Raw genomic sequence first — 27,696 nt, forward strand, 5'->3', positions numbered from 1 at the left:
TATTATCAGGGTATTATATACTCATTGCTGCGTCATATCAGAAGTAAATAGACATAATGTAGATAACGCATCTTTCAACCAACTCAAATCCCAAGTGTCACCTCAATGCAGAACGCTCTCATTCCAAACATATGCAGCCAGACTTAGGCACCAAACATATGAACTCCCCGTATAAAGACCAAAACCTGTCACACGATGGACAAATCACCGCTCCCTGCTCGTAGGACTCACAACCACAACCACAACCAAGCTCACAGCCATCAGCGCAAACGCCACCATGGACACGATGATAATGGTCCCGCGGCTCGCGGGGAACTTGCCCTTCATCACCCACTGCTGCGCGCGGAAGTAACGCTGGTAGCCCAAAAACAAAATGAGGATGCTGATGCCCAGGAACGTCGCGCCGAGCGGCTTGCCCAGCTGGCGGAGGGTGTGACTGTTCGGGTCGTCGGTCCCCGGCGTCGAGAGGGACGAGTTGAGGCGGAAGAGCTGCGTTACGGCGATGCCTATGGAGGCGAAGGCGAGAGATGTGCGGAGCCATGCGAGGAATGTTCGTTCTGTTTTTTGGTGAGAAGAGTTAGTTAGTCCCGGTTAGCTGGAGCTGTATAAGGCTGTCATGATTCTTCATAGGTGAAAGTGCCAAAGGAATTCGCAAAAAAGAGTAGCTCATAGCGTGGAGTCGAACTCAAGGGGTCGAGGTCCGTCTCGAAAGACATGTGGAAATCCCTAGTCCCCAGCTGAGTGTTCCACTGAGCTAAAGCGCCCGGGGGAGTTGGCCCCCGTTTGCCTGGGAGATGGAGGAGGATGGGTTAATCATGAAGGGATACGCTGTGGCCATTGGCAGCCGTAGAGAAGCGTTGAACCGTGATGGGTTGGAGAGGCGGCTGAACCGTCTAGGTTGAGGGGGAAGCTGACCCGGATGGGCTGAGCTGTCGTGACAAAGTGCGAGCGCAACACGTACCGAGCGCCAGGTGATCGCGAGCCACGCTGCCCTTGTTCTCCAGCTCAATGCTCTGGAAGCTGGACAGCAGGATCGTGTACCAGGGTTCCTTCCTCTGCGCTTCTCTCTCCCGCTCCTCCCGCGCGACCACGGCATCGTAGTCTTCGTCCTCCCCTTCCTCTTCGGCCTGCGCTGGCAGGGAGTTCCTCGTCGACTGGACCGACTTGCGCGGCCGCATGCCGGTCAGCTCCGGGGTCGTCGCTGTAGTGGTTACGGCGGACGGTTGCGGCGCCGAGTTCATGCTCTGGTAATTGCGGTCCGGGCCGCGGGAGATGATGCCGACGTTCTCATTGTGAGAGCCATCCGCGCGGGAGTAGTGCCGCGGGGGGCTGGCGGGAGCGGAGCGGGTGGTTGAGAGTCCGCCGCCCATGGCTTGTGCGCGGCCTCGTGCGTTCTGTTTTGGGGCGAGAGAGTGAGGTGTAAGTAGGAAATGTGTATGATGGCGGACGGGGAGAATGATCCGGAATTAGGAAGGAGGACAGAACATGGGATGGGCAGAAAGGAAACGGAGAAGCGAGGTCAATGTTGGATTAACTAGGGTTCAAAGAAATGCCGTGGATTGGCGGCCAGAAGGGTCGGTGCCAAGCGATAGCGAAATGTACATGCTCGTAGACGACACACGTTTAAACACACGCAGAGAGGGTTCCACAGTCCCAGGTCCTCGGTTGGCGATGGGGTAGGATGCAGAAGCGAAAGGAGCTACAGGTAGAAGAACGTACCTCTAATATCTCGTTGATGCGCTCGTTGGTGCTCTGCCTCCGAGAGAGCGAGCGCGCGGACGCTGGCGAGCGTCCGTCGTAGGAGGAGGAGCGCCTACTTAACCCTCTCGGCGAGGCGGTCGCAGAGGACTGGGATTGTGGTGGATGAGCATCGGACGACGGTGGTGGTGGTGGAGGAGGTGCAGGAGGAAAAGCAGTAGCCGGTGCCGCTGCCGGCATCGATGCGGCTTCTTCCTTGGCGGAGGCCATCACGTCCGAGACATGGGCAGTTGACGTCGAGTGCCTTCAGACCGAAGAGATAGAGAGGCACACTGGTAAAAACGCGGTTTGAAGATGGCGTCCCTCACGCCAGAACAAGGGTCTGGTGACGTGATCAAGAGGCGGAGAGACGTTTTGAAAGGCGAAAATGGCGAAAAATGGCACTAAAATGTTTCTTGCCCAGAACTCGGCTCTTGGGGAAAGCTCTCCTCCCCGTTGAGCTTAGGTATGGAGAAGGTTGGGTGGGCGATCGCGCAGGGCGGCTGATGGAGGTGCGTTAGTGCCGTTTTCCTCATGCAATGCCGCCGTTCGCTAGCGCAATTTCTCGGCCGGCGGCGGAGGATGCGGTAATGGGGACCGACCTGGGAAGCCTTGCCAGTGGAGGACTGAAAGGATGGTAGTTGAGAGGAGTAGGTGTGCAGTAAGGTGATAGAGAAAAGAAGTAGCGTAAGAATAAAGTTTCAGCAAGATGAGGCTGGCAAGTGCAGTTCCTTTGCTGTAAAGAAATGAGACGAGACGAGTCGAGTTTCTGTCTCCTTCACGTGTATAGGTGAAAAAGGGACCCCATGACATAGCTTGGGCCCCTCTGGAGCTTTATCTGATTTGATCCATTGGGGAATTTGGGATGGAGGGTTTTACCGTTCACTGGTTGGTCGCCGACCATCCCAAGATCTAGGCCGTCTCTAGAATTCTGGGGGGAGCCGCTTGACCCCGCCGATGCCGATGGCACGGGGCCTGGTCCTACCCGTCGCCAATCGGACCGGCTGTCGGGGCGGCTGGACGGATACGGGTCACCTTCGGCCCACGGTCGACGTCTGACAACCTCACTTCTATCCTTTGCAGTAGTAAACACACTTTAGTTATACGTCTATCTTGATGTGTTAAGGAACCCTGATGATTGCCAGGCCTTGGGGTGTCTAAGGCGCCGTCCAGCCTTTCAGTACATTCGCTCGCGGCCTAGGACTAGCACGATGTCACCCAGCCTACCACAGCGGAGATGGAATGCTACTGTACGACTTTGGACTTCCGCAGTCTTTCTCGGCTAATTTAACTGGTGATTATTTGAGGTGATATTTGAACGACTGTCTTGCCGTAGAAAGGGTTACTCTCGTGGAAAATACAGACATTTGCCGGAAGTAGACAATCTCACAAGATGATTCTCGAGTACCCTTGGTGATCACTAGTGTGCAGAATCCACGTCGGGCGGAAATAATAGACTGACGACCAAAATGATCGCTTCGATTCACCAACAACTCTTTCTCGAGGATTAATAAACATGTGAAAGGCTGCTTTTTCGTTGCCTCTCGCCGATTGAATCTCCAGACGTCAGGACTGGCGATGATCGGAGCAGCCCCAAGTCTCGTCGTTGCCATTCCCCCACAACTACGAGGATCGCTACAAGACGATCTTACAGACTGGTTTAGAATGTTTTCAGAAGCCCACAAAGTGACTCCAAGATGGAAGGAGCATCTCTCATTCATTGCCTCCGCCGCCGTAGTATTCAGTCAATAATAACCATGAGAGGGAGGGAGATCTGGAGATATATGCCCTTGTTTAGTCTGTGAATGTGTATGTTGGGGACTGGGTATTCGCTCGCTGGAAAAAAAACCATGGCCTCTCGGACAGAATCACCAGGAGTCATACTCTGCAGAGTCCACGAAGTGTCCCAACAAATTCTGCGTCCTGACGTCTACCTGCTCTCGGTCTTACTCGCCCGGCCGCCTACAAACTTAACATCAACACTATCTGGAACGTCCCAGGCCACTATAAAATGACAATGCCGATTCTGTAGGCTTAAAGGGTTCCAGGGCAATGTCACTGTTGGAGCGATGCCCTCTATGGCGTGTCTTAAGACCGAGCGATCGTCTATTATCTGTAGATGCGCGTATAGCGACGAAGAACAGGATTGTATAATTCACTTTAACCAGACGCCCTTGTTCTCCTTCCCCCACGTTGCGAAAATATTCCTTTTGGTATGTCTCTGTACCGACTTTGGAAAGTAACCGACGGTATCTCGAGGCGAAGAAAGTACACTTAGCATTAGAGCCTATCTGGCTCATTGCGATGATCGCAGACGGTCTTGATCCCTTGGCTCTGGACTTCAATCCGTGGAACTTGGGCATAATGAGAGCCCGCCGCCCTAGGTAGTGCGGGCTGTGGTTCCGCAGAAGAGACCCCCATGATGAAGAGTTTGAGACGTTTATATACGCAGCAAATGAAAGTCTGAGAAACTCGATCCTTCTAGACTGGAGACCACAGAGTCATCAAGCTGGATCCCTGTCACAAGGAAGGGTCCCCCCATGTGTCTGTTTTGCTTTTCTTTGGATTGCCCGAGTCTATCGAGATCAGGAATTTCGTCCCTTGTACGCTCAAGACCTTTTATTTCGTAGTAGCTCTTCTTATTCTAAGACGGTTACTCTAGACACAGCGCAATTTCATGCCATCTCACATATGCTGTGGCCTTGACAATCTGTTGATGTCCACGTCTTGGATGGCACATCGTAAATTACAAAGGTCTCCTTCTTCTCTGTCTCGTTTCTTTATACAGCTGACCGCAGGCAGGAAGTACATTCGTCACGCGGTATTGAGACAGTGTTGCATACCGGTGGATACACATGACTGATGACTTCATCAAGCATTTTATCTGTAAGATGATTGATCTCAGATGAAGAGACTTCGTAATGCGACTACGGTGATGCTCATTCATTTCCAGAGACAGTCACGGGGTAAGCCGCGGTAAGTAAGAAGCCATCTACAATAGCATACAAGATAGCTCAAACGCATAGCACAAACAGGTCTTATGTGACTGGATTGCTAGACGGAGTTGCTTGTAGCCAGAGTCGAGATCAGTATTGCAAACGATCAGAGGTCGAGATCGCCTCTATCAACGACGATATCTCCATGATTTTTCCAGCCATACACCATACGAGTAATGATTACGTGACGTAACATTCGGTATCAAAACAGACGCTACGACTTGAAAACGCGGCCAGTTGCCTGTACGAAGGTGCTATAAGCTCGAATACGTGTAAAGGCTCATTAGAACTCCAAGAGCCAACGTTACGGAGGGTGGTGTCCAGGACGAATAACATGTACCCCTGGAGATCTCTCGAAGCATCGCTTCGTTCTCACCAGAGTAAAGACGTTTCTTAGATGAAATGCTTGTTGATTATGGAGGACTATCTGATTATTTTTGCTGTGAATGTTTCTACTGTAATGGCAGACTCTTTTGACATTATATCGATACATATCCGACTACTTACGCAGGACTCAGACCCCTACAGCCTCAAATCCCAATTGAGACGGGGATCACCCAGACATAGCTGCCTCAAGTACCTGACACTCTTCTTGATGGACCCAATTGTGTCGAAAAGGAACACAAAGACCCGCAGCAAGATCACTTTATCTGGCAAGACACTACGGGAGATGGCATCTAGGGGTCATTTACGGTTGGATAAGGTCACAGGAGGACGAGGGATCTCTTGGCGGCCTAGGGAAGCTTGTAAAACTCAAGTCCTTTCAATGGCAAGGTATGGCTACGCTCAATCTCATAGGGAAGCACATGAATACTGAAAAGGACATGATGGCTCGGACCAACATGTCATCATTTCCTCACACAACTCGTCCCGGTACAACAACCATACGAAGTGTAAACATTCTAAGTTGCTGTCTCCCTGTAGAGCCCTCTACACTGGAAATGATTCTTACTTCACCCATTAAACTCATCATATCGTCAATAGAGTGTATCAAGTCACCTTTCACAACAGAGGAATAACGAGGCGAGCATGAAAACGACACCCAGCAGCGAACCACGATTCAGTAAAACATTTCTCAAGTAGGTAAAGAGAGGTATAGGCTAAAAACTCCCACCCGCACATCTAGAGGAAGGGGAAAAGCCGGCAATATCCCACCAACACAAGGTAGTCAACCGGTGTTCTTCCCTCAGTGCCTAAGCCCAGAGGTTAATATCAATAGTAAAAAAAAATGAAGCCTCTGGCGTACGTAGGCACATCGACCGTACATGATCAGAGGAGAGCCACCCTTTTCTGCTTCTCCCAATCCTCTTACTGGAAGGGATGGTTATGGCACGCTTACATTCAGACACATCGCAAGACACAAGGAATCCTACGCATAGAACCCTTTACATCTGTCTGGCATGTCGCTAACACCTCAAAGCCCATAGAGCAAGAGCACGGTGACGGTTCGCAGAGACAATAGCCATCAGAGCCATCACTACCACTAGGATCTACATGTTCCCGATCAAGTAATACACTTATGGATGACCTACAATCAACGAAAGCCCCCTTTCCCCAAAGAGCAACGCCCCGATTGTCTCCGAGGCCACACGGCCACACAGCCACCAGGAAGGAGCAAACCCAACATCTCGAGATACCAACAGCCCCTGACCTCTGCATGTAGACCATTCCCTCAGCCCACCTGAACTCACATTGAATATACGAGCCGAGTGAGAGCCCAAAACATCCGATTAACCTCAGAAACGAGATACGGCTTCATCGAGTCTGTGCCCAACACCGTGGCGATACACACGCCAGCCTAACGCCACAGCTATCTCCAACAAGACCGATGACCCGACGACGACGACGACGACATCGCCCACAATCGCGAAAATCTCGCCGCGTCCTCGTCGCGCAGAACGCGTCCGATCAAGAAAACACGGTAACGTAACCAGCCTTCCACCGGTCCTGCTACGCCATCTCGGGATAGTCCTCTCACGCCGGTCCCCTCGACGATCACCAAACGACACACACATACATCTTAGCCCAACTCGTCCAGGAACGGGCTTACATACACCCACCCACATAATCACGACACCCTCAAAGAAAAAGACAAGAGATAACCCCACAAGCCGCCTGAAACCACGCGGCGCCCTTTTTTGGGAGACGAGTACCTACCTAGTGAGCCGGAAAAGCCCAACATGATGTTCTGTCGCCGTAGTCCCCCGTCGGCCGCGCCCCCCTCTCAACGGCTTCTTTGTCCTCCGGCGCGCCGGCGTCTTTCAGCCCAAGGGGGATCTAAAGTCCCCGCTTACCTATCAGAGAGAAAGAAAAAAACGGAATTCGTGGTGGTGTGCTGGAAATGGCCCGCCCCGAGCCTCTTGTGTGAGACACGAAAAAAAGGTGAGGCGGCCTAAAAACCTAGTTCATGGTCCCCGAACGTTAGTCCGGTGAGTTTTGCAGAGATAGGGCGACAGCATACAGAAGAGGTCTCTCTTTCTCTCTGTGTGTGTTCCATCGTTGGGGTCGTAAGGGTCTCGGAGCTACGAGTCAGCCCATTCAAACGCCACCGCCGATAGAGAGCGAGGGAAAAAAAGGGCGCCACTCTGGCCTAGATTGATAGACCACAACCAGGAACCCGTTGCTGCCACGAGGTTGCTTAGGAAGAAGAAGAAGACGAAGAAGCGACCTGAGCAAACACACACGCCCCCGGGAGTCTCTCCCCGCGAACCCGCTTCTCGCCGCCGTTCCGGTGGTCAGACGGACTAGAGCCAACCCAACCCAGACTGAATCAGGACGGGCCCTCGACACCATCCAGGACGCATCGCCGGCCAGTCACTTGACACAGCGCCGCCTCTCCGGGGAAACGCACCTCACGCATCCCCTCGACGACGCGGGACCGCGGAGCGAGCGGTCCACGGCATCCCAAATTCCCTAGATCTTGGCTGGACTCGTCTCCTTCTCTCGCCCGTACCAAATCGCCGCCGGGCAATATAGCGTAGGCGTCAGCATCAGGGCTCGAGCCATAAGCCAACAGGAACTTGACGAGCCAACCGAGCCACCGAGCCAAACGTCAAAAAATCCAATACCTCTTAGACCGGCGAACAGACACAGTGGTACCTCTCTCTCGATCCGCAGGTCCTCCCCTCCATGATCCATCCATCACCACCAACCCCCCTCGAGGATCCCCTGGCTTGTCAGTGTCGTCCCAAGAGCTTTCGGCATGTGACACGGACGCTTCATCGAGTCAAGCAGCGCAGCCGCAGCGTCGCCCGGCGTGGACCGCGCGGATCCCCCCCAGCGCTCCGCCTGCCCAGCTCATTTTTGCCTGCCGCGCCGTACAGTTCCTGATAGAGAGAAGGTCAAAGCATCTGCGAGACATTTCTTAGCGAGAAAAGCAACGACAATTGATTGATTGATAACGAAAAAATTCTCTTACCACGTAGACAAACTTTCTGCCGTCCGCCTGAAAGCTACAGAGGGCCAAACCGGAATGTGCGGGGTTCGTTGATTGCTCGAGTGGGCGGGGGACGCAGGAAGCGCAGCCGCTGTCTGACTAGGTATGGGAGCATCATTTTTTCCTTGGGCGGCAGAGGACCGACAAGAAGCAATGCCTGCTGCATCTAGGCCACTGCCGACAGCAATAGTGGATGCTCATAGCCTCGCAGTAGTTCCCATGCTACGTAACCGTACGGATGGATAGCGTTTGCTTTCCAAGTGTCAAAGGTGACTCTCGTACGTCTTGCTGCGATCCACGTCCCCTCCGAGCCACCTCGGACACATCGAAGGACACACCTTTCCTGAGTCTTCGGTAAAAGGGAAGACTTTCCCCAGGCACAAACGGGTGAAGATCGACAGAATTATTCGGCAGACGTGACGACCCCGAATTTCGATATTCAGCGGTGAGAACCAGTTCAAGCATAGGTCGTCACTGGTGGTGTCTTTCGTTTCTCTCTGTGTCCCAGTGCCCCTCTTCAATCCTCTACACAGTATTCCGCGAGCCGGGGGCTTTCTGGTAGTGTTGCAACGCAAGGTCCTCTTCCGCATGAAGATGGCGCCCCCGCCCGAGTTGGACAGAGCCCCATTCGGATCTTCAACTAGAGACCGAAGATCGTAATTTTGACCCAGAAAGATGCCATCACAGGCAAGCCGCTAGCAGCCCAATTACCCTGATCTTAAGTCGGGCACAGAAAGCCATCAACGTGGTCAGGTTCAGGGTCCATTGGAGGGCCAGAGGCGTATCTCAAGATAGAATTTCGGGGAATATGTCATGAGTGAGTGAGTGAACGCTTCATCATGGCCGGGTCTCGAGCGAGACTGGTGGATGATTTTCACGCAGCCGCGACCCCCGAGGGTATTAGACCCAGTGATGGAGAGTTCTAGTGCCGCACAGGTCTCGATACTTTGTCAAGAGTACCTAGCCCTGCTTCGCGACATCATGTCTCCCGGCGCCCTGATCATCACGAACTTGTGGCGACGACACACATCGTGTGGAGAGAGAGAGACTTGACTAGAGAGACTGCTGCGTCAAGCGTTGGGTTGCGTCGACGTAGGTCTTCGCGCGATGTCTCATTGACCACTTGTAGCCAACTTTTGATGTAGTAAAATCGGGACAAGAAATTGAAAGCGGCCTTGTGCGCCGTGTGCCTGAGCGAGCCCTTTGCCTGCATCAAGCTGCAAAATGCAACCCACCACTCCGCCCAAGCCCGCCCTAATCCCCGGAAAGAAGACACCGGTGTACCCGGAGGCCCGGAGAGACAGCCGGTTTGCTGGAAAGCAATGGGTTTCTTGGTGGCGGACGAAGGCTGGAACCCACCCACCCCTCCACCGCATCTCTGCTTCAGGAACACGCCGTTCGTTTTCTCGGGTGCAAGTTGCAGCATAGGCTGAGTGAGTGTTGCCATATGCATGCTCGCCTTACTTTGCACAGATAGGTATTCAACCACCTGCATTTGCGACCATGCGGACGTCTTTGTCCACGCAGTAAGGCTGCCCATCAGTCACCACACATCGATGTAATGCAGGTCCGAGAAGTTGAAACCCACGCACTCCTTCGCCATTCATCACTCGGCATGATGCAGGTGAAGTTTCCCTCCAACTTTGCCTCTCCCCAGGCTACCATCTAGACAGCGTGTTTCAGGGCTGCCAAAGACCTCGAAAGTTGGGCACTGCAGGCTCGCAAGACTTGAGACTCGAGAAAACCAATAAGTTTCCGAGTCCGAGGTAGACGGGATGCCAAGTTTTTCTCGTGTCTGTTGCCTCTAGTCGTTTTGGTGGTGGGGTTGTAGCTTGTTTTCTGTGGTCCATAAGCTGGCATGCCTCAGCTCTCATCGTATTCGAATTCCAATATGCCAAAGTCTGGTGAAAACCCTGACTTTTGACAATATTCGCGCATGCTGTGTCGGAAACGGCTGTTTGCCCCCGATCACCCATCCGGCAAACATTGATATCTTGGAAGCGCCTCGGCTTCTTACTGGCTCCCGACATTGAAGATTTCCAAGTTTCTGGTGCAGCATATGACATTGACCGCTCACCTGAGGCTACAAACTGCAGCTGTCTCTCGCCACGTGAAAGTCGTTGTATTGCGAGCTAGCTCCCGTCAAGCCACCACCCGCATCTCGCTCTCTCATTCAGGTGGACAAAGCATTCAGCATACGTTGCCGGCCGCCGTCTCACACCCGCGCATCGACTCGTGCCATGGTTTTTCTTTACCTGGCGGTATGATGCTCTCGGTCTACTGACCGTGGAGCTGTCACTAGTTTAGTTAGGTATCCCAATGTGCCTGCCGTTGGCCGAGGCCACTTCCACGTTTTCGTTGTGTTGATAGATGCATCGGCTTCCTGTCCGTTTCCAGCTTTGAGATGGCTGTGCAGTGTGCGGTACAGTACTTCGTGCGGACACTGAGAGACCGCACCGATGACAAAAGCTGAGGTTGGGTTCCGGGACGCTCAATCTCCCATTCCCCACGCTAATCACTTCTAGAAGGTTGAGTAACGTCGGTAGTTAGAGACAAGGAAATGAGTTTATCTCCCGTTCGTGGACCCCACGGAAGGTGGACGCCTTTCTGGTGCAGATATTGGAGCCTATCGCGCTTGGCTGTGAACCACTGACGAACCATCGGCGGGACAAGCGGGAGGCCTGTTAGGACCCTGGCCTGGTCGTCTTCCACGTTGCTATCTTGGAAATCGTGAATGGGTCGTGCCGATGGCGAGCTCCGGGCTTGTCAATTTCGTGGGCACCAAAATACTATTCATTCGAGCAACGTGACACCAGGGACTCCACCGCACCGAGCTGCAATCAATTAACAATGTCGTGTACTATTTGACCGGGCAAAGGCGGGTGGCTTCTGGAGAATCCTCTGCCGAGGTCGAAATGCTGTTTTGAAGACGGTTCGATCGACATAGTCATCAATGGGGATGGGCCGATTAGTGACAGACGTTTATGTATACTGAGATACCTCGTGGCTCTTGGTGATGAATGTTCGAAACGCCTCACAAGTTCCAACGACTGGCTGGCGTCGAGAAACCACGGCTAGACTACCGTATTCTGTCGGTGACCAATATAGATCGGCCGGATGATATGGCCGGTTGTCATCACCTCGGGCAGTCTGATACGTGGTGACGAAGCTATGCCTTCTAGAACAATGGAAGGATGCAACATGAGAAACGGCTCCATCGTGACCTGGGGCCTCTGCTTCATGCTGGTACCCCTTCCATCTGTCTTCCGTTTCCATTGTTTCCAATGGCACAAGGCGCTGCGTCATGATAACCATGGTGCCCTAAACAGGCAAGTCCCTCATACCCAAGGCTATGCGGGATGCTTCGTGATGGGGACTCAGGCGTCGGAGTATGTGGGCCCTGAAACCTTCTCGAAGGTCTTGGAGCCTGGAGGCCTATGGGCTAACGACCGCGGGAATGCCCATTGGTCACTCCGGAGGAACCCCTTGTATTGACCGGTGCGACGGGGTACCCCTGACGAGACGAGTTGGAGTGCCCCGTCGGGAAGCCTCAGGATGACAGCTCCCATTATTAACCGATTTCTCAGAACTACTGCAAAGTACTCCGTATGTGGGCTTCGTTCAGCCGGGAGAGGACAATGAGTCCGGTCTGTAACGCCACGTATCCACGCGTGCCACGGCAGAAGAGAAGAGAGTGTCCGTAATAAGGGAAAACTTGTCGGCTATCCAGTGCTCCGGCTGCTCTAGCCAAGTCAGTTTGTTCTTGATTCAGCCCAATGAATAATTCATCCACTCGACCTTCCCTGTCGAAATGGCAAATATTAAGTGAGTTCAGTGTAGTTGTTAGACCACACGAACAATAGTGAGGCACCCCACGGGCTTGACTTGGCCGAGAACGTTCCTGATTGTCAATGGTTGCTTATTGCCGTTAGCTGGCAGACTGATAAGAAGTGCCTTGCCTGACAGTGACGCTAGGGATTCACTTGATCCCGGAGGATCTTCCACGCCAAGTGAAGCCCCTGCCCAGTCCGTGACCGGACTGCTAGCCTCAGCAGTTATCTCTAGACAATACTGGTTGGCGATAGCGATAGCGGTGAATATGCTCATCGACTTCTTGGGGTAGTCGGGTCAGGACAGTCAGGCTAAACGGCGGCCCCAGGCTCCAAAGCATCTCGGGCCCGTTGGAGGTCCCTTTGGCGATCTTCCAGACTCATGCCCGGTTGCGGCGAGGACCCTTGTGGCCGAGCAAGAGACAGATGGACAGATGGTGTGGCCCGCCGCTTGGCTTAAATTTGAAGCAGGCCTTTGCTAGATTTGCCAGAAATCCGGGGCAACTAGACCGGAACAAGGCCCGTTTTTGGGCCTGGTCGCCGTTGGGGGTCTCGGTGCCACTGGCTGGGCCGGGACCCCACGGCTTCCTACCCGGGCCGCCCAAAGTACCATGTCCACCAGCCAGGCACCCAAGTCGTTGGAGGTGAATTGGAGTGTTGGAGAAGGGAACTTCCTAGAGAGAAAAGAAGGGCCCGCGGGTACAATTGGGAACTTCATGAGCATCAAACGACGGATCGCCGGGGTCTCCTCGATCAACCAGCGAATAGATCTGCTGAACTTCCGTCCTTGGACATCGAAATTGCGCCATCCGTGGCTTTTAATGGCTCTCGGTGGGGAGCTTTAGGGAAGCGGCGGTCGGAGAGTTCCAGCGGATGACAATGGTCGGCTGCTGATCTACCATGGACCGTTAGCTGATATTCTAGTGTGGATTGTTGTTCAGTGGACATCTAAAGTGTGAACATGTCTGGCTCACATCACACAACGCAAGAGACCAGGCGTTGACCAACACGACCACCGTGTTGGGACATCTTCGTAAAACGGGGTCAATGGAGGAAAATTTTGCAGTCGGAAGTATATTCCTACATGGTGAATCCACACGTTAGGTCGGGTTGTTGGAAGACCCGGGCTGTTTTGGGCTTAATGTGTTCCGGTGTATTGGATCGTGTCAGTGTTTGCTCATGTCTGATCCAGCAGCCAGGAACGGCCCAACCACCCTGACGGTGGCGAAAGGATTCTGAGCCAGGCACTTGGCTCCTCCCCGTGGCCTCCGCTGAGATAGCACCTGGTCTACCATCCATGAGCCCCGGCCATTTGACAAGCCTAGGCTACTTTGCTGGCCTAATCCAGAAAAGGTCGGCAGGCATATGGTTGAGCCCTGGTGCCATCAACTTCAGTAGGACTCGAGTCCAGAAAGGTTATTAGCAGGCAATCGTTCTCCATGCCATCCCATGTCGGTCGCAGAAGCCGGGCTCCTATTCGACTGCTAAACCCACAATTCGAAAAGCCACTTTTCTTCGTAGGGCTTTAGAACGGTCCCAAGCGTTATGCTGCCGGTTCCCCGTAGTCTGGGATGCTGCAGCCAGACCCCACTACCACCCATGGTTCGACCGAGAACACCTTGTTCTCGAAGTTATTACGAGGGATTTCGGGCCTTCGATGCTGGTCTTCGAGACCTTCTTCTCAGCAAGCCAGCAAACCCCAAGGAATTGGGCAGTGGGTGGGATGACCGTCGGAAACTACTCGAGAGCGTCTTGACGTTGTTCGCATTCTCGACGATAAAAATACTGGCATTTTCGGGCTGCTGAGTCGCTGATGCCAAGAGCATACCCATTCGCTATTTTGAAATCATTGTAGAGGGATTTGACAAGATCCAACCTGGAGAGCCTGAGTAATGGGATTAGTTGCTTTGGTGAGGGGGAGAGGAAGCTTGGAAAGTTGTGGGATGCCGCGATGCCCAGCATACTGTACCTGCATGCAAGGGTGCAACGGTTCGTCTGTTCCTGCATATGTATGGAAAGAGAAATGTACTTCATACCTTGGCACCTTCGGGGCACTGAGTGGCCTGTAGCATCTCGAAGCTTGCAATATGCAAGGTACGGATACGCTGAGCTGTGAGGACGGAGTACACTACGTGGTACCGTTTCTTCCGAAGTACCGTCCGGCGAATCATGGGTGCGCGCAGCAAGACCGGGGCTGATAAACACCATTTGTATGGAAGCCCTGACGTGGTTGCGTGGTCGCATGAACGGAGGCAAATTGGTGATTGGATAATCGCCAGGGTTTTGACCGGACATGGAACCCTGGCACAAGCTCACCGGAACTTTCCCAGCTGTGAGAACCACGCGTGCGACGGTCAAATACCTATTGCAGATGATCTGCGTGTGCGAGACCGATCATGATAAGATGCCCAAATAGGGACACAGCGCCGGTGGTGCATACAAGTTATGCAACATAGTGTCTAGCATAGCCCGCTTCGACACCGATGTGCACCGGAAGATATGCTGATAATGTATGCTGTCTCCGCTGCGAGAGAGACCTGGACTCTATGCATGGCTGCATGGGTAGAGACCTGGACCACACAGAGCGATAATGACAAGATGATAAGGCCAGAAACGAGTCGAGTCGGTTGTCAATGGTGCAAGCCGCGGGATCGAGCCGGTTTGTGCCCGCTTTGTGCTGCGGCGCAGCTGTTTGACCCATTGTGCGTGCATCGTCCATCCATCGCTCTGTGGCAGCTGGATGGATCATGGAGCAAACAACAGAACCACAGAACTAATGCACCATTGGTGCCGGAGGTGCTCTGGTGCAATTTTATGCAGAGAGCTAACGTCTCAGCTAGAAGACTAGTGGGAAGAAGGCCGTACCATAGTCGAGACTTGTAGTTGCCTGAAGCTGAAAAGGTAATGGCGATGACGATGGAAAGGTCTCTCTTCCTGCAAAGTCTTTCGTGTTCACGGCTGAGTCGGTTGTCTGGAGATGGAACCCGCCTTTGCGGGTCTAGCCGACAGCATTGTGGAAACCAGACTCTCGTTACGCGACTTGAGCTGCCGACTGAAGTCATCGCCGTCGCCCTTCCTATGGCCAATGGGATATTGTCCATGTCCAACATGGCTAGCGGAGGAGTCGACAGAGCTGCCACATTTCATCTTGGGACAGCTCTGGCGTCAGCGAAATCAATCTGCTTCCAACCCGGCCGCCCAATGCGAAAAGGTAGAAAGCAACGGAGAGGATAAGTCGAGCCGTTAAAACGTGCGGGATTGGCGGCGAACAAAGAGATGCGGATACCTTTGAGACAGACGGTTGGATGGAGACATGTGAAAGTAAACAGTTTGAGTTGGTTGGACCGTTGCAAACGACGCTCTGCTCTGTGCCACATTATAGCTAGGACTTGAAGCGGCGCAGCTCCCCGAGTGACTGGTCATTTCTCAAGAGCCAGAAGGCTTGATTGAAGAGGCTGTTGTTGGAAGCAGCACAGAGAGCAGAATCTGTTTGCTTGCTGTTGGAGGCTTTAGACCAATGGCTAACGGCAAATCGACATTCGATACACTCTGGTGGATCGGGAAGCTAGATGAGTTTGCGGTTGGTGCTAGTTGCTGTTGGTCCGCAAAGTCGAAAACCAACCAGCATACCATCACTGCACAACCTAGCTTTCGCATAGGCTGAATTGTACCGATGCAAACTGCGTTCCCGTCGGTTGCCTCTGACATCCCAGATTGCGAGGCCCGGGCGGATGGATCTGTGATCTGGACGAGACGAGACGGCCGTGGAGTTGACACATGCACCTTGTCCCCAGAGGTGTAGGATAGAGTGTGGCATATCCGTAGTATCGCAGCGTTCAGGGATCGAATCCTGACAGGAGTGCTTGGAGGCTGGAACTAGTGCGCCGCAGACTTCCACGAGCCTGGCCAAGCCCGAGTCCCTCTCAAAGCGCTGTCCCTGCGAGCATCAAGTTCAAGGTGATTTAGTGTATACTGCCGATACGTAAGATCTGACAGGCTGAACCTGGCGTACCGGCACCAAGGTAACGTTCATACGAAGTATCGTGGCGTTGTCTCTCCCTGGCTTGCAAGTGAGGTGGACGTCAAGGATGATATCTATCGATAAGGCAAGAATTGGTGCAACATGAGTCCGAACAGCAGTGACAGGTCGCGGGGGAATTCTTGGTCATCGGTTTAGGGTGCCAGGGTGTATACCGTCCGACCATCTATCCGTACCCGAGTATCGTGAGGGTGTGGTGAGGGTGAAGCGGGGTGGTGCAAGGGGAGGACGAGGGCGAATGAGGGGTAAAGGCGCTGGTCGTGCTTCGCGTGCGCAGACAGGCTGCATATCGCGGTGTTCCTTGCATCTGCGTTTCCTGTAAGGTACAGCAATCATTTTTCTTTTCTGTGGAAAAAAAATTTCTGGTCAACATTTCGGTGGTGGTGGAGGTGGTCAGAGTTGGGGCACGCCGCACACGTACCACAAAGCTGTGTGGGCATTCAAGCAGGCAAGGTACGCAATTAAGAAACATAGTAGAATGCCTTATTCAGAAACGAGTGCGTACGTAAGGCGGGCTCCATGCGTCTAATGCGAGACGAGTTCGTTCGATGTCATGGTGGATGGTGGCATTGGTGGACGAAGGACGGCGTATAGTGGGACTGGGTAAAGTAAGTTGTTACTGAGCAGTGAGGTTGGGTGGTTGGCCATCAGAATCTAGACGTTGTTGCGTTTCTTGTCGAGGGCCTATCGCAGGCACCAAGTTGCAAGATGACCGCTGAGGTAAGGACTTGCCTGGCTGATGGTATCATCACCCGCATCGACTGTGGGTACGGGAGTCTCGGCCCATGAAAACGAAGGGAAATTCCTGACTGGTGTTGACGCAGCTTTCAGAATGAGAATCGATTGTGTGAGTTATGACACAGTTGTCACTTACCTTAGGTCTTGGAAGTAGGTAGCTGCTGCATGAGGTAGGTGGGAGAATGGGGACTCGGGAGCGCCTTCTCACAGCCGAATATTTGCTTTTTCCCGCATCATGGATCCAGTGCAGACGGGACTGACCAACGGGGCACCGGGACTCCCGTTTCCCAATTCCCAACGGCAGCAACTTTCCTTGCTCCCCCTGCCGCCTTGCCAAAGAAAACTCGATGGAAACTTGGGAAGAGATAGAAGGGAAGTGGGCAGGAAGGAATTTGGCACTTGGCTTTCGAGAGTCTTCGGGTTCCATGGCATGCAAGTTGGCTCCATCTCAACTGTGCCTTCTCCAGGTTGGCCGCAGCTGGCAACTGCATCTGCATCTGCATCTGCACCTAAGGTACGAAGTAATCCTGCTCCTGCTCCTCTTCCTGCATCTGCAGGTACATCCTTGGTCTGGTGCTTCCTTTTCCAACCATGCGGGGTGTGAGGCCTTCCAGGTTAGGTTGCCTGTGACATTCAGGTTGGTGTTTGAACGGACGGTGACATCGAGTCCTCCTTCCTTTCCTTCCCATCCCATCCCATCCCATTAGATCAAGTAGTCACGTGGCGTATTGCCTGAGTCTGAGCACTCGTACCTGCCTCGAATTGACAACTCGGTACCTCAGGTGTAGTACCTCACCCGCCTTACCTCTGTCGAAAGATAGGTGGAAAGAGAGAGCATCACCGTTTTTTCCACTTCATCTGAACAGACCAACCCGCCCGCCCTGTGCCTTAGCCCGCAGCCATTACTTTCATGGATTTAAACATTGCCCTACCGAACCCATCTCAGCTCCGGATCCATGGGTGCTGCGTACTTACGTGCCCGTGGTTCCGTGGTGCCTCAATAGTCCATGCCTTACACACACCTTACTTGACGGCATGCACGCCGAGCACTGCCTCAACTAGACTGCCTGCTGCATGGACCTCCTCGCCGCGACGTGGTGGCGACAATCTTGTCGCTCTTCTCAATCATACTTTCCATCCTCCCAGGGTCGGATTGCCAACTCGGACCTGAAAGATCGGATGTCACTTTGTCGCCCACCGTCCGTGCAAAACTCGACAGCATCATGAATCAACTGGCTTCGTTGGTTGCTTCACCATCAATATCGGCTCCCTGCCCTGTCCCGTCATGATCATCAGCCGCGGGCCGCGGGCCACTTGAGAGGCTTGCTTAGTCCCAGCCATCGCAACCTCGAACGGCCTGTCTTAACTGTCCACTCTTCAGCATTCAAGCATATCGAGGCAACCTAGAGTAGTACAGTCTGAAGAGGCTCCCGCCAATCCGTCAACAATGCCAGGGGTGTCAGGGTTGATGCTTGGCCGTCACCAAGCTGCTGGACCAACCGGGACGGCCAGTCCAGAATTGGTATGTTAGATCTGTCGAGACAACTCAACTCGGCTTTGGCGGGGTCGTGGTCGGGTGACGCAGTCAGCAATCCAACGCCCCCCGCGCCGGCTCGACTCAGCAGACAGACGCGTGAAAGAATGGAGAACAAGTCGAAACCAGAAACAACGCCCGTCAACATATCCGCCAGACTAAGACTCACGAGTGATATGGATCCGTGAGAGTCCAGGCGCGCGAGAAACTCTTGCTAGTGGCGGCTGCGTCATCGCTAGCCAACGCGATGCCGCAAAGCCACTACCAAATCCTCAAAGCGCGACGCGGGGTCATTGACTGGTGATAGCAAACGTGTGACGGACGCCCAAATCGACCACTGATATGCCAAGCGGCACTCAACGGACGTCTAGTGGTGGATGGCACCTCACGGCAGAGCTCATCGTTAGACTCGTTGCTCTAGAATTTTTGCAAGGGGGTCGCCAAAGATGCGCCTGCTCAGCGTTCTGAATGGCCCGGCCATGTCTCCATCACACATCCTTTGTGCGTTTCGTGTTCCTGCACAACTACGGTACCCACCAGATGAGAGGCTTGCATAGCTGGCCCCGAGAGGGCTCACTGGCGCGCTGGCCAGCTGAATACGACGCCCGTATGCATCGACATTATTCGAGCACACTCACATGTTCGCCGCTTCCAAGAAATCGAGTTGTGCTACGAACCGGGAGGGGGGGCACTCGTTGTTGGCCCCCCTCGCATGCCGTTGGCTTTGGTTCCCACTCGAGGAATCCAAGGGCTTATCCGTACAGAACTTCAGAAGAAGACGGTGGCCTCCGAAAGAGGAGACGCGGCGCACAACGGGGATTAGTGGGTGTGCGGCCTCCGCCAGGGCCATTTTCACAATCAATCCAATACTCGGACGAATTAACATTTTGATAGCTGTGGGCTTTTATTCTTAGAAAGCCGGGACCACGAATATACTCCAATAACGCAGCAATTATGTGCCTGACGACATCGGATGGATGAGCCACACACGGCTTTCCCAGAGCTGCGGTTGCAATACTACCGCTCAAGCCCACTGTCTCCTCAGTTCAATGACAATTGACAGGCTCTGTTCGTTTCTGCGGCTCTGGCATGAATGATAGACGGCGATCCGCTGGCTATCCTAGCTGTCTATGTCAATGCTGCTCGGGCAGCCCAGCAATTGCCGCGATGCTCCGCGTTTCGAGCATCTCGGAGCAGTCATAGTCGCCTGTCTGGGGATTTTAGACAAGCACAGCTCTGCTCAGCCGCTCTGAAGCATGAAAATGGATTACGAATGCTCCCACGAACCGCGAAACTTGCTGGGGCATTGGCAGAGCCACCGTGATCAAGGAGACGAACGGCAGTTGGCGTTTTGCCCGCAAAAGAAACAAGCTGGTATTTTCCCCTGGTTGCCGCTCACGCTGGTTTCCCTCACCATCACCATTGCCGCTGTTGTGACTACAGCTACCAGACGCAACTTCTCGAGTGATCAACAGTAAGCGGCGCATCGCCGTCGAGTGTTCACTGGACTGGTACCTTGCATGCGCGCGTCGACCATGCTTCGCTGCGAGTGTGCTAGCACAATGAGCGATACGACTGGCGTGTAGCATGAGTGTGTCTGCATGTGTGACTGTGGACAGAGAGTTCATCCAGCGAATGATGGTGCCTAAGAGTGTGGTCGGACGCGCGCCAGACTGGGCTGAGATGGCCAGTACCAATCGAGGAAGCCATTTGTGCTAGTTGTGTGGACGGCGATGTGTCTATCGACAGGCGCTATCCATTTGTGCCTCGAATTGCCGTCCTATGAATGAGTACATGGTCCTCGGGTTTATGCAGCTCCGCTGGGTTACCTCGACGTACGGATACTCTTTGCCCAGTGCCCACTGGCGAACGAGGTACCTCGAACCTGTCTCATCTTGCATACTCTGTTGGTGGCAGGCCGATTAAAACTACCTTAAGCGTTCTCTTTCCTGGTGGTGTTGCATGGTGCCTGTCTACGTTCAATGACTGAGAAGCCGCTGTGGCTTGGTTGGCTGTACTTCGGCCTGCTCGGTACTCCGTACTGCAACCAGGTTCTTGCCTTTCCGTATTCAAGGCATAACGGACTATGGACCGGGCATTTAATCACGAACAAACGGCTGATGGCACTCTCAAGGACGGCGGCATACAATAGTCATGTATAGTGCTTGCTCTGTGCTCAGGTCCAGATGCTCCCCCGACGCCCGTTCAGGGCCGCCGTCAACGCCATCTGCCAGCGTTGGTTTGGTTGCTGTAGCCGTCTGAGAGCAACGTGACGGCTGGTTGGGGCTTTTTCTCTCTACTCCGGCTTGCAAGTGAGAATTGCTCGAGGAAGACGTCAGCCACAATTCCGGCCTTGGGCTGAACGAGTTGGGGTTGATATTGCCTGCAGAACGCATGGCTATTTTTCATCTGAAAGACTGGGTTTACAAGAGCCTTGACGGCATCGAGGCCGGCGTGTTCCTGCAAGATGTCGTATGTGGGCGTCTGTTGGCACCCAGCAAACTACCTACAGTACGGATACGCAGCCAGCCAGCCAGCCAGCCAGCCAGAGGGTCCTCGTCGTCGGGTACTTCAAACAGGCCGGCAGCAAAATAGAGCAAAAGACTACCCGAACACAAACAAGAACAGGGAAGCTGTCAAGTTCCCTTCAGAGTGCGGTCGGTACATCCGGGTGATGCTTGATGGCCCGTCTCGTCTCGTCTCGTCTCGTCCGTTTCGTCGCTTTCTGGGCAGGAGACGGAGTGAAGAACACAGAACACAGAACGGAGAAGGGGAGCTCGTGGCTTGTCTGAACGGTGTGTCCATACGAACATCCATCTTGTACCGTACCTGCATTTTGCTCATCCAGAATTAGAATTGACCTGCTGGCTGCGCCATCCTCTCGTCCCAGCCCACCCACACACAGCATGCCACCCACAAAACGACACAACTCATCATCCGGTGCGGTAGGGCCAAAGCACCGTGGCACCCAGAAGCCCACCAGCACAACTGCACCACCCACCTGATGTCCGCTTGGCCCCAGAGCCAGACATGCAGAGGGCATACAGACAGACAGGACCCACCCATGACACCGTCTCGTTCGCCTGGTGTTCCTGTTCCTGGTCCGTCGCCGCCGTCGCTCATCCATCCACACATATTCCCAAATCCACCCACTATCCAACGACTGTGGCGGTCCACTCACACTTCTAACCTCTCCCCCCTCCCCCCCTTCCGAGTCTACGCGCTAGGAACGGAAGCCCATCCCAGCGACCGAGAGCTACGTACCGACAGAGGAGGGATTCCGGTACGTATCTCCACACACCCTAGCCGGGTCGTCTACGTACTCGGATCCACAAGATACGTACTCATTTACCCCTGGCCCCGGTCGACTTGTGTGGGTGAGACATGCCTGCGTGGAGAGGGAAGACGAGTGAGAGAGAGAGGAGACGAGGGGACGGGGGTTCGAGGACGAGGGTCTGTCGACTCGAAGGCGCGCTAGGGCCTGGGATGGTCTGGTCGGGTCTGCCACTTGGCTTGGTACTCAGTGTCCTGTACCATCGGCCTATCGACGACTTTTATCTTGCGCCAGTCGGTTGATCTTGGTCTCTTTCTACTTATCCCCCTTCACCACCCACGTTCATTTCACTCTCGCTATTTCATGATCGACACTCCGTTCGGCTACAGTGCGCTGTGATCTTTTCTTCTTATGACCTCTCGGTTCTTCCTTCTTTTGAGACTCGACATTTGGGAAACACTTCGACCTGCTCGAACCATCCCGTCCTTCCTTTAAACACAACTACAACTCAGTATCCATCAACCGTCTTCGAGCACATAATACACCAAGCCAGCTCAACTCTATCATACCTTTTCGATCTTCCAACGACATCTTCCGAGAACAGAAGACAGACAGAGAAACGCTCCAGACGAGTTCCATGTACAACTAAGACAACCCACACTTTCACTCATCGAGTCATCAACACCCTGACGGTCATTGCCTACCAACGACCCGTCGTCCTATCCTTCACACAGAAGAAACCGAAACCCACCGTCATTAGGCCAACTGCCCATCACCCAGTTCGAAAGAACTTGGATTAAGGATACAACATCGACTACGCTACACCACGCATCCTACGATTAATCAGTAAAGACGGACTCAAACACCCCGCCGACTAACATCCACAGCTCAACACGACAACCTTGTCTGGTGCGTCCCGCATGAGCAATAAGAGAACAACGGATGGAAGAAGTTAGGAACTGATCATCAAGCAGACGCATCACAATGGACGCCACCATGATGACGGCTCAGGCAATGGGACAAGCTCCCTTCCTCTACTACCGCCCCGAACAGAAGCTCGACACCTCAAGGCACCGTGGTCACTTCTCGCAGCAGCCCACCATGTCCCAGCACATGCCCATGTACCCCATGGTCCCAACTCTGCCTTCAACGCCCATCTACTCGCGCCCTAACTCGTCCTGCTCGCAGCCCATGGGCCCTACGCTGTACAGCAACGGACCCGCGAACATGACGCCGATGGCATCTCCTCAACCCATGAGCCACAAGCCCGCCATCATGCTCGAGACGGAGATTTGCGACGATAGCCTCTACTTCCCGTCAACACCGCCGCTGTCGACCTGCGGCAGTGCCATCAGCAGCCCCAATGCCAGCTACGATCTTCTCCAGACACCGATGAACCCCATGTTCTCCGGTTTGGAGGGTATTGACGGCCTGGAGGGCTTCAAGGAGACGCTGGAAGTGCCTGAGAACCACGCTGTCGACTGGAGCAGCTGCGGGTCACCCCCGATGACACCTGGTAAGTTGCAATCATACTGCGTTTAATTTTCCCTCTTCGTTGTGCACCGAATTTTATGCTCTCGACCTGCAATTCCATACACTTTTGCGCTGCATGGGCCTCGGCGGATTTTTTGACCCCATTCCCAACGGCCTGGGTGGTGGTGGTTGCCGGAAAGCAAGTTTGGCGGGGCACTTCGTGGGATTTACTGAGGGACGTTTTTCGGAGGCTAACTCAATTTGGCAGTCTACCTCCAAAACCAAGCAGCTCAGGTCCCCTCGCTTAACACCAACACTAGCGACCTCCTGTCCACCGCATCTTGCCCTTCACTTTCTCCCTCTCCCTCACCGTACGCCAGGTCTGTCGCGTCTGAACAGGATCTTGACTTTTGCGATCCTCGCAATCTCACTGTCGCTGCTGCACCCAACACCTCCAACCCGACTCTGGCGCCCGAGTTCCCCGCTTTCACCCTCGGTGATGAGCTCAGGAGTGAAGTTTCTGCCAAGACCCCTACCTCAGCCCCTTCTCAACCGACCTTTGACTTCAACCCTGCTTTCCCTCACGGCCTTCCCGCCTTTGAGGACCTGAGTGATTTGGAGTCTGAGGACGACTTCGTCAACGGTCTTGTCAACCTCGGCGACGCTCACTCTGCTGAGGTCCGTCGTCCCCGTGCCTGCACCGGCTCCAGCGTCGTCTCTCTCGGCCACGCCAGCTTCATCGGCGAGGAGTTCAACTTTGACGAGGCGGATTTCTCTGCGCCGGCCTGCCTTCCCAGCCCCTCCTCTTCCTGCTCCGACAACGACTGCCACCAGGTCAAGCGTCGCAAGGTAGTCAAGAAGGACGCGAGCGAGTCGGCGCCCAGCATGAACACAGCTTCTGGAGCTTCCCAGGCTGCTAGCAGCGAGCAGCGTTCCAACAGCCAGGCTCCCGCTTCCGAGGCCAACAGCTCTTCCGACTCTGAGTCCAACTCGGCGCCTCTCCCGGCTCCCGTCAACCGCCGCGGCCGCAAGCAGTCCCTCACCGAGGACCCCTCCAAGACCTTTGTCTGCGAGCTCTGCAACCGCCGCTTCCGCCGCCAGGAGCACCTGAAGCGTCACTACCGCTCCCTCCACACCGGGGAGAAGCCTTTTGAGTGCCACGAGTGCGGCAAGAAGTTCTCCCGCAGTGACAACCTGTCTCAGCACGCTAGAACCCACGGCAGCGGCGCCATTGTCATGGAGCTCGACGACTCAGCCGTTCACTCCTATGACCACAGCATGATGGGCCACCCAGAAGACTATCACACTCTTGGCAAGGTCCTCTTCCAGGTTGCCTCTGAGATTCCCGGAAGCGCCAGCGAGCTCTCCTCGGAAGATGAGAACAGCAAGAAGAAGCGCAAGCGCTCTGACTAAACAGTCCGAGCGACTTGTTTTTTTCGCATTCAATTTCAGCATCGACAGCGACTAACCGTCGCTCTCGATCATGCCCGACACGACTTTGATGACGACAACTTCTTTTTTGATATTTTTTCCTTCTCAGGCCAGCCCCGCTATGTTTTACGCGGATAGGTCACTAGGGTCACACAGGGTGCCATTCCACAGGAGGACCATCATGAACCACCAGAAGATGATCCGCCTTGGGAAGGGCCACATGCGAAAAGTGCAAGCGGGTTTGGGCATTTTCTCACCAACGCATTATCTTCCACTGTATCAGTATTTGCGACGCCAGACTCGCCGACTCCCCCACAGGTCTCGGAACATGGTCAGCGTCGAAGGGATGCGTTGTTTCAAGGGCAGCATTGATGATCACCAAAAGTTCAAGAACGCAAGGGCAAAGGCAAGAGCAATCCGGAACCAGGACAACGGCGTGTAACGGCGGACTTTGTTTCAAACAGACTCACAGCAGCAGCATGATTGTTTATTCGTTTGGATTTTTTTTCGGAGACAGAGGAAGAGGGAAGACACAGAGACACAACCCAAGACTCAACATCCATCCAATTTTTTTGGCAGCGGCCAAAGCGTACTTTTCTCTACGCTCGTTGTAATCTCTCCAGCATGTTCGGAGGCCGGCAGCCAGCATCGCATTTGGAACATGGGAACATTTCTTCTTGTGCGCGGCGACCCGACGCTCGGATACCTCTCTCTCGGGAAGGTTCACCGTCTGCGGGTTCGTCGCCTTCATGTGTTTACTTTTTTCACCATCGAGTTGGGATTCTTCTCGTTTGAGCTCTTATCTTGTTGGTCGCGGATCCAATTCAGTGTGAGAGAGAGGAAGCGGAGGCGGAAGCAGAGGAGAAGGGGGTGCTTGGAGTGCAGGTCACCTCATCATCGGACAAACAGAAGATGGATTTTCATTTCTTTTCGCCGCAAAAACAACTTTGTAAACCTGTACACACACAAACACATTTCTGAACACAAAAAAAAGAGAACACTTTACGCGCTGCCAAAAACTTTTCCCTACTTAGCCCGCATCTTTCCTGTGATCAATGCCTCCTCTCCCTAAGTGCCTTTCGCGTCCCGCGTTGTGTGATCTGACTCGGGGGCTGAACAATGTTCTAGTTCATCGATCGATGGGGGCTTGACTTTTACATTCCTTCGACATGGGCTCAGCTTTTTCCTACCTTAGACAAGACATCAACCGGTGTTCCAGCCCGGAAAAGAATACCGTCGTCATGCGTTTGTATTCGCCAATCGGATGTTTTATGGTTTCTTTTTTCTGAATCTCTGAGGTCTTTTCCCGATTCCCATTCTTCTTCCCAAGTCTTTTCTTAGGCATTGTCTTGTCTCGCCAGCGGGATGTAACTCAGCTTAGTAGCTAACACAACACCCCCCCCCCCCTTCCCGACGTGCCTGACTTACACACCTGCCTTAGCGCCGCAGCGTTTATGACTGATCGAGGAAAAAAAGTCCACCTGGCTGTGTGGCACCAGGTACCCGAAACGATTCCAGTGCGCCGCCCCCTTCAACGGCGGACGGCATTTGAAGTGACGTTTTTTGGTTTCTTCTTCTCTTTGTTGGGTCACGCCGCCACGGGTGTTGGTCTCACTATCTTTTTTTCCTTTGGGAACTTGGGAACCTGCCTAGCACGCCTAGGCTCTAAGAGTGAGTAAGGCGTGCGTTGGGGTTTTTTTGAGTCATCACACTTGTCAGCCTGCCGCGGAACTGACTGGGTAGACTGTACGCATAGGTAGGTCGCGCGTCTTTCTTTGTTTGTCCGACAGGCCGGGCTCCGCTCCCCATTCCCCATTTTCGGTCGCGGACTGAGGTCCGGCTGTAACGGTCTCATTTTCCCACTTTTCATTTTTATTCTCTTCGCCAAGTTCTCTCCCACACTATTTGCCATTCTCTGGGTGGACATTTGACATGGGCGATTCCCGGCGGGTTCGGTAAGACCGTCCGCATGTCGTTTCGCTAGTCAGGACTCTGAAGGCTATGTTTAAACGATACTCCGTGATATGGTCTGTAGCTCTACTATCCGAGTCGGAGAGGAACTATGGAGGGTGCGATAGACGTGATGAACAAGTCACATTACAGGTGTAAGTGCCGAGGTAGGTAAGTGAAAAAAGCCTAGCCGAGTACACACAGCATGCCTCACCACAATCGTACCATTGACGGCAGATATATTTCGGATTACGAAGTTTTGCTCTATTTCTATAGGTCTGTCACATTCACTCACTTTCTTCTTTGCATGGCGGGGTGATGTGATGTGGTGTCGGACGGTAAGGTGGGTTGGTCCTTTTTAGAACCGAGGCAATTCTATCCGGCGGGAGGATGATCGAAACTTCTTCTTTATTCTGGTTCGATGGAACGGCACCAAGGAAAAGCTATCGGTGGTTGAACAATTTGATTTTACCGTGCCACTGACTACTGTGTAAGAGAGGCGCGAGTCGTAGGAGAGGCACGTCAGCCTGTTCTGTCAGCAATGATGCATTGCATGGTCGTATACACACTACACACTCACGAGTCACAGTGACGAGCTGCCAAAGACTGCTGTCAGGCTTGCCCTGCACCGATACGAGAGGATTGGGGGCCGGGCGGCGGGAGTGGGATAATGCTATTGGACTTTTCGTTCGGTTTTTTTTTTTGGTTCGACGCGGATATTGCTTGCCCAACATCGAGTCAAATCCTGGACCAACCACTACCACCACCGTTACACAATGGATCAATACAAACCATTTACTACTCCGTACAAGCTTTCCCCCCGGCTTTGCCCTGCCTATCGACGGATGCCTATCCGTAATATGTACCTGCTTTGCTCGCCTGCCCGGGTGCCCGGCTCGTTGGAAAGCGTAAAGTTCACCTGTTGGTTCAGTTGACTTTTTGGTATTAATATCGAGGGTCATGTCTTTTGGGGGCCATGCAACGTGGCTCGTGTACCTGACTAACGATGCGGGAAGAGCAGAAAGTCAATCTTGCGCTTTACCGCAGACTGGTAGCCAAGCCACCCACTAGCTCCGTTTTCGCCGCATCCTTCAGGAAGTTTAGGAAGTTCAGGCCCTGTCTGTGGTTCGAATCGATGAAATTCGATATTGGATCTTCCTGCTAGGTGCCTTGGCTCTCGCAAGGTGCACGGAGCAGTTTGAGCAAACTTCACATTTACATGGGATGGGGGGGGGGGGGGCACGGATGTGAAATAGCA

At 53.6% G+C, this 27,696-nt stretch overlaps 5 protein-coding genes across 5 annotated transcripts, besides 1 other annotated feature; 2 read left to right on the top strand and 3 right to left on the bottom strand.

Moving 5' to 3' along the window:
- Positions 1–204: 204 nt before the first annotated feature.
- On the bottom strand, positions 205–1,968 carry CTAM01_00292 (uncharacterized protein; the record flags this gene model as incomplete). The annotated part of the gene is made up of 3 exons (XM_060516346.1): positions 205–557; positions 962–1,394; positions 1,720–1,968. 3 exons carry the CDS (start codon positions 1,966–1,968, stop codon positions 205–207), a joined length of 1,035 nt encoding a protein of 344 aa, XP_060388972.1.
- A 4,593-nt stretch (positions 1,969–6,561) lies between these two features.
- CTAM01_00293 (uncharacterized protein) lies at positions 6,562–6,663 on the top strand (the record flags this gene model as incomplete). Its single annotated transcript, XM_060516347.1, has 1 exon — positions 6,562–6,663. One exon carries the CDS (start codon positions 6,562–6,564, stop codon positions 6,661–6,663), a length of 102 nt encoding a protein of 33 aa, XP_060388973.1.
- Positions 6,664–12,817: 6,154 nt separating this feature from the next.
- Positions 12,818–12,901: a sequence feature (Short protein (CTAM01_00294, KAK1512899.1) was converted to a misc_feature.).
- A 732-nt stretch (positions 12,902–13,633) lies between these two features.
- CTAM01_00295 (uncharacterized protein) lies at positions 13,634–13,831 on the bottom strand (the record flags this gene model as incomplete). The annotated part of the gene is made up of 1 exon (XM_060516348.1): positions 13,634–13,831. One exon carries the CDS (start codon positions 13,829–13,831, stop codon positions 13,634–13,636), a length of 198 nt encoding a protein of 65 aa, XP_060388974.1.
- A 7,126-nt stretch (positions 13,832–20,957) lies between these two features.
- On the bottom strand, positions 20,958–21,353 carry CTAM01_00296 (uncharacterized protein; the record flags this gene model as incomplete). The annotated part of the gene is made up of 1 exon (XM_060516349.1): positions 20,958–21,353. The coding sequence occupies one exon, from the start codon at positions 21,351–21,353 to the stop codon at positions 20,958–20,960; it is 396 nt and encodes a 131-aa protein (XP_060388975.1).
- Positions 21,354–22,568: 1,215 nt separating this feature from the next.
- Positions 22,569–24,470, top strand: CTAM01_00297 (uncharacterized protein; the record flags this gene model as incomplete). Its single annotated transcript, XM_060516350.1, has 2 exons — positions 22,569–23,100; positions 23,326–24,470. The coding sequence occupies 2 exons, from the start codon at positions 22,569–22,571 to the stop codon at positions 24,468–24,470; spliced, it is 1,677 nt and encodes a 558-aa protein (XP_060388976.1).
- Between the last annotated feature and the right edge of the window lie 3,226 nt (positions 24,471–27,696).

Source organism: Colletotrichum tamarilloi (assembly GCF_030869305.1).
Source record: "Colletotrichum tamarilloi strain Tom-12 chromosome Unknown Scaffold_1.1, whole genome shotgun sequence".
Classification (NCBI taxonomy): domain Eukaryota; kingdom Fungi; phylum Ascomycota; class Sordariomycetes; order Glomerellales; family Glomerellaceae; genus Colletotrichum; species Colletotrichum tamarilloi.